The 14,155-nt window shown below is 37.5% G+C and overlaps 1 protein-coding gene across 6 annotated transcripts; it reads right to left on the bottom strand.

Annotated features, from left to right (window-relative positions):
- Window positions 1–2,539: 2,539 nt before the first annotated feature.
- LOC104586435 (ultraviolet-B receptor UVR8-like) lies at window positions 2,540–13,925 on the bottom strand. 6 transcript variants are annotated; one of them, XM_010243675.3, is made up of 6 exons: window positions 12,718–13,925; window positions 11,712–11,924; window positions 10,605–10,715; window positions 4,701–5,069; window positions 4,480–4,587; window positions 2,540–3,140 (listed from the first exon to the last, which is right to left on the bottom strand). In XM_010243675.3, exons 1-6 carry the CDS (start codon window positions 13,054–13,056, stop codon window positions 2,799–2,801), a joined length of 1,482 nt encoding a protein of 493 aa, XP_010241977.1. In that variant the 5' UTR covers window positions 13,057–13,925; the 3' UTR covers window positions 2,540–2,798. The 6 variants fall into 6 exon arrangements, with proteins under 6 accessions (XP_010241977.1, XP_010241978.1, XP_088750471.1 ...); XM_010243676.3 differs by having other exon boundaries at window positions 11,712–11,921; XM_088894345.1 differs by having other exon boundaries at window positions 11,712–11,921; window positions 12,723–12,864.
- Between the last annotated feature and the right edge of the window lie 230 nt (window positions 13,926–14,155).

The following is a 14,155-nucleotide window of genomic DNA, read 5'->3' as shown; positions in this document are numbered from 1 at the left end:
TTATTAGGCCCAAGCCCAACCCAAGTTAGTAAAGACTTAAGCAGTCAAACCTAGAAGTTGGGTTGGGTTGGGCTTAGATTTGAACGACTTGACCGAGCCAGGTTGCATTTTATAATCTACAATTAATTAAGGAGATCTGAGTGAAGAACCTCTTTCTCAAAATTTACCATGTGCTGCAACAAGGAGGTAAAAATTAGTCCAGTTGGACTTTCTGTATTTTGAGAAGATCATTCAAAAGTATACACTGCAAAGAGGTTTCGATCTTCAAAGACTAGCTCACAATCTTTTTGATATGCTAAACTTTAGAAAGCTTTTACTAGAAAATTTATCAAATACAACCTTATTAATTTCTAATATTCTTGCTTTTAGAGTCTTCTGTACTTTTAATTGATAATATTGTCATTTGCCATTGCAATGAATCTTGCTTCTATTTAAATGGAAGGAATGCTCCTTTAATTTTCCTCAGTCGATGTTGCCATATCAAAAAGAGCATTCTCTCTTTCCTTACAAGGATGGAACTAACATGGCAAACTGCTATACTCACTACTCAGATGTTTGAAAGTTGTTTATTTTTTCCCTACATAAATAAAGCCAATGACCCAGTAGTTGAGATGTCAGCATCCCTCTAAAAATGGAGGCACAAGATCAAATCTGAGGAACTACCAAGTTCTCTGTGGGCTGTGGGTAGGTTGATGGACCTCCCGTCCCGTGCACCCTACTCTAGGGATTTTATTTGTATATGATAGAATATCACCCCCTATGCCTTTGTATTCATCATTCAACCATGAGTTACCCAAATGCAAAACTGGATTCTGATCCCTTCATGAATATTCTATTATTCAACTAGTTTATCAAAGCAACAAGTTATTCAGTTCAGCTATTTTAGCTATTATCAAATGGCCCTTTAATTGAGATTGGTTTCCACCTAGACTTCAGTTTTGAGAATAAAAGATATCCAATCATAAGAAACAAATGGCAAAATTTCCCTGAACCATTTCGATCTGTATAAATTTTGTTATAATGGATGTGAAGATGCTTTTCTTGGTTTTGTGCGGGTCATAAAAGTTAAATCCATATACCATATATTATACATGGTTAATGCTTATATAACCAGATTTGTTATCGATTTCTAATCTAGCTCTTTTGGAATCAAACTTGCATTGAAGTTTTTTCATGATTTTCAAACTGAATTTGTTATAACTAGTACAACTCGTGCATTACATGATTTTCAAATGACAAAGCAGGTATTCATGTCGTCTAAGTAATGAATCTCATTATTCCTTCTATTTACCACTTTTTCCCTTTCTTCTTTACCAGGTCTTTCCCTTTAGCTGGTATTCCAATGTTTTTACTATTTTTTTACAATCTGAAAACAATGGAAACCTGTTCTTTGTTGCCTGTTTTAATGTTTAGGATAGAAAGAAGATGAAAAATGAACATTGAGGGAACCCTAATGAATTGACATCTTTATTGCAAAATGCCTTAATTGGAACAGATTTAATTTCGGATAAGCATTTTCAGCGCTAAGGGTAATATTAAGCACGCTGCACGCTCAGTTTGGAAGGAGTATGTAGAGCAGCGCAAAACTTGGTATTTCGTAAGTCCATATTTGTATTTCTAATTTGTACTAAGACCACAATAAGTACATTCTTACCATGCCTTCACACTGGTGAAGAACATTTCTTTGGTTATGAACCCAAAGAAATGAGTGAGGTTATGGTGCAAATACCTTCTTGCAGTGGCCAAAGCATCTAATGGAAATAAGTCTGATTATGAACCCCAAATCTCTTTGGCTAATGTTTGGTGAGTTGAAGTGTGGTTGTAAAATGTTTACATGACCCGGGCTGTTCAATAATTGGTTGAATCTGGTCTTTGGGTTTTCCAACCTCGGAGAGTGAAACAATGTCCATAAATTGGTCGAGAGATGCCGGACTAAGTTTGTTCATCACGCAAAAGAAAGCCTCACTGAAAACGTCAGCGAGAACAAGTCGTTCGGTACAAGTTGAAGGTTCTAAAAAGGAAAAGGACATCAAATCAAGTGGTTCTAAAAAGGAAATGCCAAATTGATTAATAAAATTTGCACAACCAACCCGACATCAACATGGCTTAGAAAAGGCAAAGATTGATAATGGTAAGTGGTTATATCTTATATGCCAGACGGCCAAAACCCACTTAAGACAAAGAATTAGAAGCGAGTCATTAGTCATCATTAGTCATAGCTGGTCGGGTCTCGAAGGAGGAGTGCGTGTTTTGTTTGGTTTACTAAATCTGTTTAGTTTTATCAGAGAACTTGATCAAATCCAAACACAAATAAGTAAAGGATATCAATTTCCATATAATATGATGTTGCTCATGTGAAAGTTGTTTTTTATTTCAAAAACAAAAATCATACATATTGGCAAACACCCTTTTATTTGGGCTACAATATTTCATAATAAATCCAAGAATACCTAAAATATATATATATATATATATATATATATATATATATATATATATATATATATAAAACAACTCTTTATTGCATAATAAAACCAGATTGCAACAAAACATCAACAGATAAATAAATATTACACTACCTTGGGACTTTTTTGACTTCCTAATTCCACATAATCTAAGCAAAACAGGACATCAATGCTATTACAACAATAATTTACCCTTGCACTATTGAATTAAAATACTTGCTTAAGTGCTCTCTAAATTCTTTTGAAAACAAAAAACAAAGTGGGATACTAAATTGCTAATCAACTAGTAAACTACAAATTCACATTTTTGGCATAGAAGGTATATTTTCAAGATCATACACATTCTTCCATATCGGCAGCTTCATTTATCGTTTCTGGAACAATGATCTCAGTTGGTTTGAGGCATCCTCTCAATGATTCATGCCCAAGCTGTGCTCTTTCATTGTCTCCAAATCCAAATATGAGACCCCTATTAGTGACTACAACAGTATGATACAGCCCAGTGCTTATTTGAGAAATGTGGTGAGATCTTAGGCTATCAAGAACTCGAGGCTTCAAGATTTTGTCAGAAAGTTCCCTATCTGTAAACCCCAAGCTCCCAAATCCCATCCACCCAAAACCAAAAGCAGAGCCGTCGTCCACAAGAACAAAAGTTTTCCTCTTTCTTGCACAAACCTATACATAATTGATAATTCAGATAAAATACATGTCACTGGGAGTTAAAGTTACCACATGGGATCAACCGAGTCATAAAAAGGAAAGGAAGCACAAGTTAAAAAACGCAAATCCACAACTGTAACTTTCAAGATATTATACTTGGATGACAATATTGTAAGTTTTGCAATGCCAAAGATTCAACTTATTTGGGAGGGAGGATCTGAGATGAAATGACGAAAAAATATCATGAAAGAGAAAGATGTGGATGAAACCCATAACAGCATAATAAAACATTATATTAAGACTTTTTAATAAGGACCACAATCCCTTGAAAATTTTCATTTAAAGGTCTATCTGCTCTCCTCCCATCACCTGAAAGTAGTTCTCACCCAACACATAATAAAACATTACAAAGTAATATATCCAGGGCATCATAAAATAACTTATTTGGAAGCCATTGTTCAAAAGAGATACAACTATACAAGGTGAACATAACCTCATCTATGCATATTTAATTGGACAATAAGATCCTATAATCCTAATGATTTTGGGTGCCAACTGATTCACCATTGTGAAAGCGCGGAAAACATCTACAATGGGTAGCAACAAAGCTCATTAGGAATTGGATCTTCTTCAGTTCTGTCAAATTAATATTTAATACCTGACTACCATGCAATACCAAAAACATTACTTTTAAGAATGTATCAAGGTCAAAATACATTTTTAACAACTCATCCTTATCATGTCTATGACAAAATTGAATTTTATCCTTTCCTAGCAGGAATAGCAATAACATAGTTAAATGCATGATTCATGAATTGCATGTTGCAGTCCTCATCAGGATGATCAAAGCAATTTTGCCTTGGGTTTGGGTCTAGAAATGAACCCTCAGGTTTTTTATCATACTGAGGGCCTGCAACATGCCATACTGAAAGCAATCTGATGCACAGACCAAACTGTTGACAACCCCCCCCCCCCCCCCCCCCACCCCCACAAAAAAACACACCTACCGATCCCCAAAAGAAGACCTAATATTGCACAAAATAGGTTTTTAGACCAATAATATTATTATGAAACTTTATTAATAAAAAAATATTGTTATGCAACTTGCATTAGACATTCGAATCAATATAGGAATTTTGCATCATTCATTAGGGGTGATCATGGGCCAGGCTGGGCTTAGCACCTATACTAAGGTCTCTAGTTCAGGCCTGTTTCCAGGCCTATAAATTCAAAAATATTATATTAAACATTTTAATTATACTTCTATAAACAAATTTAGAGTATTATATAGTAAAATGATCACCCCTACCCTGATATTATTAAACCGGAGTTTCTGATGGAAAAGAGGCCTAACCTGGACAGCTAGGTGGCTCTTAAGGCTGCTTAGTAGTTCTGGAGTAGTCTTATCGATCTCGTCTCCATGACCCAATGCACCACAGTATCCTTTGCCCCATGTGTATACCTGCAAACACAAATTTATTCTGAGATCATGATAGTTACAACCAGGTTATAAATATATCATGATACTATAAATTCAATAAAAGTATTTAGTTTCCATTAAGTAAAGAGACCAACATATCCACTGGAATCAAGTGCCACCACATGCTCATCTCCTGCTGAGACACGGATCACATGAATTCCCTTCCTCTTGAATGATTGGATTACACGTGGCTGGAGCTCATTATGTTGTTCTCCATGGCCAAGGCAGAAATTGGAGCCAGACCCAAAGGAGTGTACTGTTCCATCACTAGTTACAGCTAAGGAGTAGCTTGGTCCAGCAGCAACTTGAACTACAGAACCTACACGCTCAAGCTGTTCAACAATTTTAGGTGTTGACCTGTCTAGAGAGTCACCGTGGCCAAGCTGGCCATGTGTGTTTGTCCCACATGTATATACATGGCCTTCTCTTGTAAGGAACATGGTAAAGCTAAGCCCAGTTGCAACCTACAATAGGGGTGGGGGAGGTAGGGAAGAAATTTCAGTTGAGGATAGAAAAGGATTACATCAGCAGAATGAAATAACAATTTTGAACCACATGCCTATTAAATATAATTTACCGATCTTAAGTTAAATATTAACATGTAATCAATATCCACCGACGGAAAAATATTAGCTTCAAATATAAATTTCAACTCGGTTTAAAATAAATCACTGATTTCCACCTTAAGATATGATGAAGTACATATCACTTGAGTTTGACATTGAAGAACTTAGAAACAGTGCTAACATAAAGGTATTATTTTTGCAGAAGATACATGTTCTCAGTGTTGCCGTAAATTTTGCTCGTCAGCATTCACACACCAACCTCAATATTTCTATATGCAATAGTGTCTAACATCTAGAGGGTCAACATTGTCTGGAAACAATTCAGGTTGGGTCTGACCCAATTATTAATTAGGTTCCAAACTCAACCATACTATTTAATAATAGGTTGAATCATGTCAAGATAAGGCCATTACCGAGTGCTGATCCCTGCTATCTGGGATTCTGGGTGGGGGTCATGGTAGGGTGTACTGAATACTGATCTAATTTCTTACCCCCCTTAATCATGCTAAATGAACCCTAATTATCATCCCCTTGCAGTCACCCTTGAACATAGGCATAGTTGTCAAGGCACAAAAGCAAGAATAGACACTAGGGGGATGCCTAGGTGATTAGGCGTCCACCTAGGTAATGATTTTTTTAATATAAATAACTTGGTTAGTTTTAGCTTCTTTACAAAATATGTTTACTAGTAAGCTAGTTCCCTAGTTGAAGTAGCAACTAACAGATATTCAAAGTGAACTCACATGAAAGAACATACAACAAAAGTAGAGTAAAAGCAAACACTAAATAGTCCATAGAGAAAAAACTAGGAGCAATGTGCTGTTTTGTTAATGCAAGAAGGAGATGCAAAAAAGGTTATTTACTGATGACCTTTTATGTTAATGCATTTATGATAATTCAAATAGTAGAAAGTATTGTTACAGTATTACTGATAACAAATTTAAAGAATGAAGGAAAATCTAAAGAATTGAAACTCTATATTGTGTTGCAAGCCATAGAGACATGGAGGAGAGGTATATATGTGTTAATTGTGGAGAAAAGAGAAGGATTGATGAGGCCATTTTTTCTAGTATTAGATAGAGTGAGAGGAATGATTACTGAGAAAACACAAAAAAAGAAAAAAAAAACGGAACAAAGCCTTTAATCTGCCATTCTGAGAGAGAAGATGCTCTATTTTTGCTTATAAGAATTAAGAGAGAAGGAAATTTCACCAGTTCTGAAAGTATGCATATCCACTCCAAGATTCTCTGTGCTTGTTAATGGTGCAGCTAGAGGAAATTTCACCAATTCAAGAGGGTTAAGACAAGGGGACCCCTTCTCTCCTCTACTCTTTTTAATAGTGATGGAAGGTCTAACTAAACTGGTAGGCAAGGCTGTGGAGGAGCTGTTGGAGGGTTTTGAAGTGAAACCAAATGGGACTGCTATTCCTATTCTGCAATATGCAGATGATACCCTATTTTTTTTTGTAAGGCATCAGAGGATCAAGTTCTTAATCTGAAACATCTCCTTTTCTGGTTTGAGATTGTATCAGGACTAAAGGTGAACTTAGCAAAAAGTGAAATGATAGCACTGGGTGAGGTCTCTAATATTCAGAGTCTGGCTGATTTGCTGGGCTGCAAAGTTGGTCTTCTACCTTCAAACTATTTGGGGTTGCCACTTGGTGCCAAATGCACATCCAAAGCCATCTGGAACCCAATCTTAGAGAGGATGGATACAAAATTGGCCACTTGGAAAGAAAGGTATCTCTCCAAAGGTGGGAAGGTAACTCTTATCAATAGTGTTTTAGCAAGTTTGCCAACTTATTTTATAACTCTCTTTCCAATCCCCATGGAGATAGTGGAGATTTTAGAAAAAAAAAAGATGAGAGATTTTCTTTCAGTGGGCTGGAAAGATTCTCACCCATCTTGTGAACTGGGGTCAGATTTGCAAGCCCCTGTCACAAGGGCGCCTAGGGATAAGGAATATAAAATCATTTCACCTAGCCTTATTAGGAAGTTAGCTTTGGAGGTTTGATGCTGAGCCAGATAACCTATGGAGGAAGGTAATAGCCAAAAAGAATGGACTAGATAATAGTGGTTGGGAAAGTGGTTCACCCCTATTGACATACGGGTCCAGTTTGTGGAAAGGAATCTGCAGAGCTTCCACCCTTTTCAGAAGAGGCATCAGATTTCAAGTAGGTGATGGAAGAAGGATCAGGTTCTGGTTGGATCCTTGGACTGGGGAGAACTCTCCTTAAAGAGCTGTTTCCCAGCTTGTTCAATTTGGTTGTTGATAAAGAGGTGCTGGTAGCTGACTCTTTTGTGCTGAGAGGTAATAGCAGCTGCTGGACTCCTTTTAGAAGGGACTTTAATGATTGGGAGATTCAACGGGTAGGAAATCTCCTAGCTCTTCTTCAATCTCAGGTTTTAAATTTACAAACTCAGGATACAAGAGTGTAGAAATGGAACAGCTTGGGAGAGTTCTCAGTAAAATCCTTTTACAGCTCTATAGTGAGAAAAAATGAAGTCCCTTTTCCTAGCCGGGCCATCTGGGAGACAGTGGCACTCTCAAAAGTTAAGTTTTTTGTAATGGGTGGCAACTTAGAGAAATGCCTTTCCAAAGTGATGCTAGTGAGGAGAGGCTTTAACTGCAGTGACCTGAGGTGCAGCCTTTGTAGTGTGGAAACGGAATCAGTTAATCATCTGTTTTTACATTGCAAATTTGTCTCAGAGATTTGGAGATGCTTTACAAAGATTCTGAAGTTAGTGTATGCCTGCCTTAGTTAAAGCATGTTTGGAGAAATAGCATATAAAAGGGATGACAAAGAAAGGAAAGGTTTGCTAGTCCTCCATTCCTTTGGCAATTCTCTGGGCTGTATGGCTTGAAAGGAATAGTTGGGTTTTTTATCACAAGGTCTCCTCTCAAGCTGAGGTCATCAACATGGCCATAGGGTTTGTTAGAAGTTGGTTTTCTATACTTACAGATTTTAAAGATGACACATCTGATTATACTTTTTTGAGGTCATTCTGGCTTGTTTTTGTACAGCTTCTCATTGTACAAAGGGCCTTTTGATTAATACAAAATATATTTTACCTTTACTCAAAAAAACAAAAAAAAAAAAATAAGAGAGAAGGAAGGAGAATAAGAGGCATCTTCCAGAGAATACCATTATGAATACTAATAATGGAAGCCCTACCATGGCGAACATGATAATTTCTCATGGTGGTTGTGGTTTGTTCTAAGGTAGTGTTTGAGAACACTTAAAAGAAGTACTTCTTTTAACAAGTACTTCTTTTAAGAGATGGGACCACACATTAAGTGGTTATTAAGTGGTTTTGTGTGTTTGGTAAAAAAGTGAGGAAGTACTTTTTTTAAAGTACTTCTTTAAAAAGGTGACTTCAAGTTGGCTTTTTTTAAGTACTTCTTGAAGAAGTACTTCTCCAAAAAAAATGGGATTAACCAGTCCCTAATAATTTTTTGTAATGCCTAAAATACCCCTGCAAGGGTTATACCTCATTCTCCATTCATTCGAACATCAAACCCAGGTAGCGGCGGACCAGTTGCAGGTCCACCGGCGACGATCGGCAATGAGGAAAAGTGGTCGGCGGGCCTGTCATTTGGCCACTTTCTTCTATTTTCTAACTTGAACTCCCTGTTCTTCGCAAATCTACACTTGAACTCCCCTATTCGAGTTTCAAAATAAAAGTTGTCGTTGTTGGTATGGTTGGTGAAGCCGACATGTTGAGAAGAGGTGGTGCATTGATTCCGCTAGTGGGTGTGAAGATGAAGACTATGCCGTGGCCAGAGAGAAGATTCGGAATGAGTCAGATCTCTATCAGTAATGCTTTTGGCCTTTGGGTTACAAGACGCCCTTTTTATGGATGGGTTTCTCTTCGAAGGGTGAATCCATTAATTTTCTCGACTCAGATTGCTGATTCAAAGGGAAAATCATTCCCTTCCCAAAGTCCCCCAAAGGTCAATTTTTCATCTCTTCCCTTATCTCTGACCCACCCACCCACCCTAGAGAATCAAGAAAATCGGTAGAAATGGCGAGTTTTGGCGATCGAAATCCCCCAATCACCAAAGAAACTCCATCTGCATCAACATCATTTACCTTTTTTGCTTGCACTGCAAAGCGTCAGCAAGCTATGGTTCTCTTTGTTCGATAGGAGATGGGGCTCCAATACCAACATCAGAAAATGGGGAAAAGGACAGGGACAACAATGGGTTTCTAGATTTCGACGAAGCCATTGTCTTCTTTTACATCTCAACAGAAAGATTAGTAATCTATGGTGGGTGTGGAATATGGATAAAGGAAATTTACTTTACATGCACGGAATGCTTCTACGACAAAGGTCTAGATGGCTATAATCTTTGCTGCAACTATTACACTTCTAGGAGAGGCCGCTGTGGAAGACACAAAAATTTTGTCGATAACTTTGCAGCACTGCAACTCTTGAGAAATAAAATAGAAAAGAAAAACTCTACCGAGGTAAGCCTAAAATATTTTAGCCTATTTATGTTCTAGTTTGTTAATTAATGCTTGATCTTTGTAATGCTTTCATGTTTGCTTCACTTTTCTTGCAGTTGCAGAGAAATGCACTTGGAAAAAGGGTAGCTGTAGTTGCTGCAAAATCTGTTGTCCGTCATGTTGTAATTCATATTACAATTCATGGTTCTGGGTTTGGGCACCGAGAGTTGGACCTTGTAAGATACTAGTTGGAAGCAACAGAATCCTCCCAGGCATGAAGTTGGAGGCAAACCAGATGCTAAGATATCAAATGAACTAGCTGGGGATAAAGCTAGAAGACAACAGAAAAAGGAGAGGGAGTCAAGAGAGACTCGGGAGATGGAAATGGGAATCCGAGAATTTTGTGAAGGTTGTTAATTGGAGGAGTCTTTCTGTTGTCCAATCTACAATTCTGGCAGTTCCGACAGTTCCGGTGAAGAAAATGAGAGGGAGAGGGAGAGATCTGAGTAATCTACAGTGGAAGGTAAAATTGTTATTTGTGTAAATATAAGCACTTATGGGGAAAATAGCTTACCAAACATCCCCACCCCAATAAGTGCTTAAAAACATAATAAGTGATTTGAAAAGTGGGTTATCAAACAGCCTTAAGTGGTTGTTAAAATAAGTACTTCTAAGACAAGTATTTCTTTTAACAAGTACTATGGCCTGAATAGTTCTAATGAGTCTATAAATTGAAAATTGGTCTTCAATGATGCTCTTAACCCTTATTTATATAATACTATAAAGTTTAATTGCACTAAACCTAAAATTGGTGTACCATCCTTAAAATAACTTAATGGTGAGCCACAAAGCAACTAGCAAAAAGGTCCCATTGCCTAGGTGTTACCTTGACAACTTCAAGCAAAGGCATTAAGATAATGTAACAAATGCATCTATCATTACATAGAAAAATATACAGATATATCCAGGCACACACAGTCTACCTGCTTGCAGGGAACTCCTTTCAATGCTTCAACAAGCCTTGGCCTGAAAATGGGGCGGCCTGCTTCTCCATGACCACAACAGAATGATGAATTATCTCCACATGTGAACACCTGTATCAAAAATCACATAAAACATAGAGGAATAGTAAATATTCAGAACTGCCATAGGGCAAATATCATGATCCCAGCATCTCTCTGTATTAGTCTCAATATATTCATCCATCTGATTATTGATCCTCCTATATATAATATAAGAGCACACAACAAGAAAAAAATCTGTCAATTGAAAAATCATGATTTATTTCAGAAGAAGAACAAAAGAGGCTTTATAAAGGAACGAAAATGATAACTTCAATAGAAGATTAAAGACATGTAGAAAGATAGCACTAACTTGAGTATCAATGAATGAACATGGACCAAAAAAGGGACAGTTGGGGTGACATAAGAGGGCATCGTTTAAACAATTATAGTATGAGAAAACACCAAACGACTAGAAAACCACATTACTGAAATTAATTTTGTGGAACCAATTTCACAGGCCCTGATATCTATGGTTTTGCACCTTGTATGAAGGCAAAATCAAATAAATACATAAAAGACAGGCAAAACAATAAATATAAAAGGGCAAAGAAGTGCACTGTTTGTAACAGTTTACCCCAAACACCATGGATTGCCTGATCCATCAAATCTTGAACATGAAAGAACTAACCATTTTGGTAAAACTTCCTCTATATTCATATTTATCCTATATTTGCAGGATTTTTCCCTATACTTTAGTTGGTCATATCAGCATTAGATAAAACAAAATTCTATTCCAAATTCTCCACTATCATTTTGGATCATCCACTTGTTCCTTGGCTCATCAGAAAACCACTGTAAACACTACTTGGCCTAAACTTTATCCTGGGCTTAACCCACTAACCAAAAACAAATAAGTGAAAATTCGAAAATGAAAATTGTAGGGTATTGATAGGAAACAGGGAAAGTTTTGCTTATGATTATAGCATTCTGCAAATTACCATTTCTGAAACCTTTAAAATAACAAGTTAGAGAAAAAACTTTTATAATCCAAAACAATAGACATGTGATGTATTGGTGACTACAAACCTCTCCCGACTGCATGACAAATGCCGCATGGTTATGAGAGGCTGAGACATGAACTACGTGTGATAGAGATGGGAAATTTATCCGGCTAAATGTTACACATTGTGTGACACCAGAACAATGACCCAGAACACCACATAAGTTGGATCCACAAGAGTAAACTGAAGAACCACTAATCAGCAACGTGTGGTATCTTCCAGTGGTAATCTGCATCTGCTGAAACAAAAACATTCCCTTCATTTAGCTTCAAGCAAGGAATGGAAGCCCAAGCTCTGAGTAACAGGGAATATGAAAATTATCTGTTAATACAACAAATAAAAGAAGTAGACTTTTTTCCTATTACTTTCTCAAGTGGGGGAAGAAATCAACTGAGTTGCTCGAGCAATCTTCTTTCTCAATTCGTTTTTTTTTTTTTTTAATCTTTTAGCCACAATATTTGAATCATACATTTAAGATAGGACTACTAATACCAGGAACCCAAACAAAAAAAGTGAGAGAATAGCTATTTAATCGCTTCTAAAAACCTTCTAAGAAAACGATACTGATGACCTTTTCAAATAGTTGGGAAGAAACTTACATAAATGTTTACGGTTATTCAGATATCAACTTCTACCTACTATTACATACATAACGTTCCCGTCTGTGCATGAAATCCAGGGTAATATGAACAGTATAAAACTTGAGTGTCTAACAAGTACCCTATAGGAAGTGATAAAATCGCATTTACATAACCTAAAATCTTGCTTACTTGACAAATCCCTATTAAACATTGACATTGCTGTTAGTACTAGCGCTGGAAATGGAGGAAATTCTAAACCGCAGAAGTTATAGTGTGGAATAGGATGCACTCCCTAAATCTAGATTCTTGTTTTGTAGGCTAACATAAAAGAAATATATCCCCCAAAACATGAGTTTTATCAGAAAAGCAAGAAGATTGTATTTAACCTCAAGACCAACCTCGATAACGAGGAAAAGAGTTTAACGCTAACAAATATCAAAGAAATAGTACATTGCCTGCTGAGGTCTCGACCATGTCAGAGGATTGCTCCACAGATTGCAAGAACCTTAGCACCCGCTTCCAATTCTCACTGCACCGGTCAAAGAGCTCTTTCTGAGCGTTAGAAGGCATAGCACCAAATATGGGATGTGAGTCACAGAGCTGGAATGCAGCGAAGTCAACCAGAGAGCGGAACTTGAGGGGGGATATGTCATGGCTCCCTCTGAAAAGGCGAGAAGTCTGCTCTAAACAGGCGAGATCAGCCGCACTCAACCGGCCGGAGCTCAAAATCTCTAGAATTAGATGACTGGGCAATTCTTCAATACAAACCAACCGACCCCGATCTGCCATTAGGACACTGTGCTTTTCTGCTTTTTGAAACTACCCAAAAAGCTGATCACTCCTTGCCTCGGAAACGGGAATTCTCAGAGAGAAAACTGACACAAGAGGAGCATGATCCGGACAACGATGATGGAGAAATACGGTAGACAATTAAGGTAAATAATCATATGCGGGAATCAAGCTTGAAAGATAAAATTTTGAGCCGAAATCTCAGGCAATTAAAGCAACATATAAAAAACACATCAGACGGAAGACAAATGCAAGAAATTGAGTACAAAAACGGGGGTTTAGTATCAAAATTCGCAGGCAATCGAAACAGAGTATCGAAATAAAACATCAGAAGGAAAGAATTACGCCGGGACAATATGAGGGAACAGAAAGAAGAAGGCAAGATGAATTTCAGAGAAGAATGAACGACGGAAAACTTACATTCAAATGCAAGAGACACCAAGGAAGAAACAATGAAAATGGAGCTTTACGAAGAGAATTGAAGCAAATTTTGATCAGCGAAAGAGAAGAAAATAGAAGTTTTGCTCGAATAAGTAGATCGAAAGGGCATAGAAGTGAGGAATCTTATCAGGCAGAGGGATGGAAAGAGAAAAGAGAGACAGAGAAAGTGGGAGAAAGAAAGAATTTTTTGCAGCTTTACGGTGCCTATCCCGTCTTTTCCTTTTCCACCAAAAAAGAAAGAAAAACAGGCACTACGTATATTGATATATAGCGTAGACTGACGGAAGAACGAAAACTAAACAAACAAACAGAGGAAAAGAAAAGAATGTGAGAGAAAATGTTCCACCATCTTTGCCTTCTCTACTGTGACCCCTCTCTCTCGGTCGGTCCCGTCTGGCGAGATGGACGGTGGGAGCAGGGTAGCAGGTAAGAGAGAGGGAATCTTCCTTTCTAATATAGCCGTAGGGCTTTGGGCTGAATGGTGGACCCCACGATCCACTGTTTACCACGTGGAAGAATATCATCATGTCAAATCATTTCAACCGTCTGCATGGAGACTTGTGTGTCATTCCATACACATGTCAGCTGCCCAGATGATGTCACGATGGTTTCATTCTCCATCGTCCTCCATGGGGTATATTTACTCCTTGTTTGCATC

The sequence above is a fragment of the Nelumbo nucifera genome, chromosome 1 (assembly GCF_055504915.1).
Source record: "Nelumbo nucifera cultivar China Antique chromosome 1, China Antique-T2T, whole genome shotgun sequence".
Classification (NCBI taxonomy): Eukaryota; Viridiplantae; Streptophyta; class Magnoliopsida; order Proteales; family Nelumbonaceae; genus Nelumbo; species Nelumbo nucifera.
The sequence above is the reverse complement of the archived record's forward strand: the minus strand, read 5'-3'. Positions and strand labels throughout refer to the sequence as shown.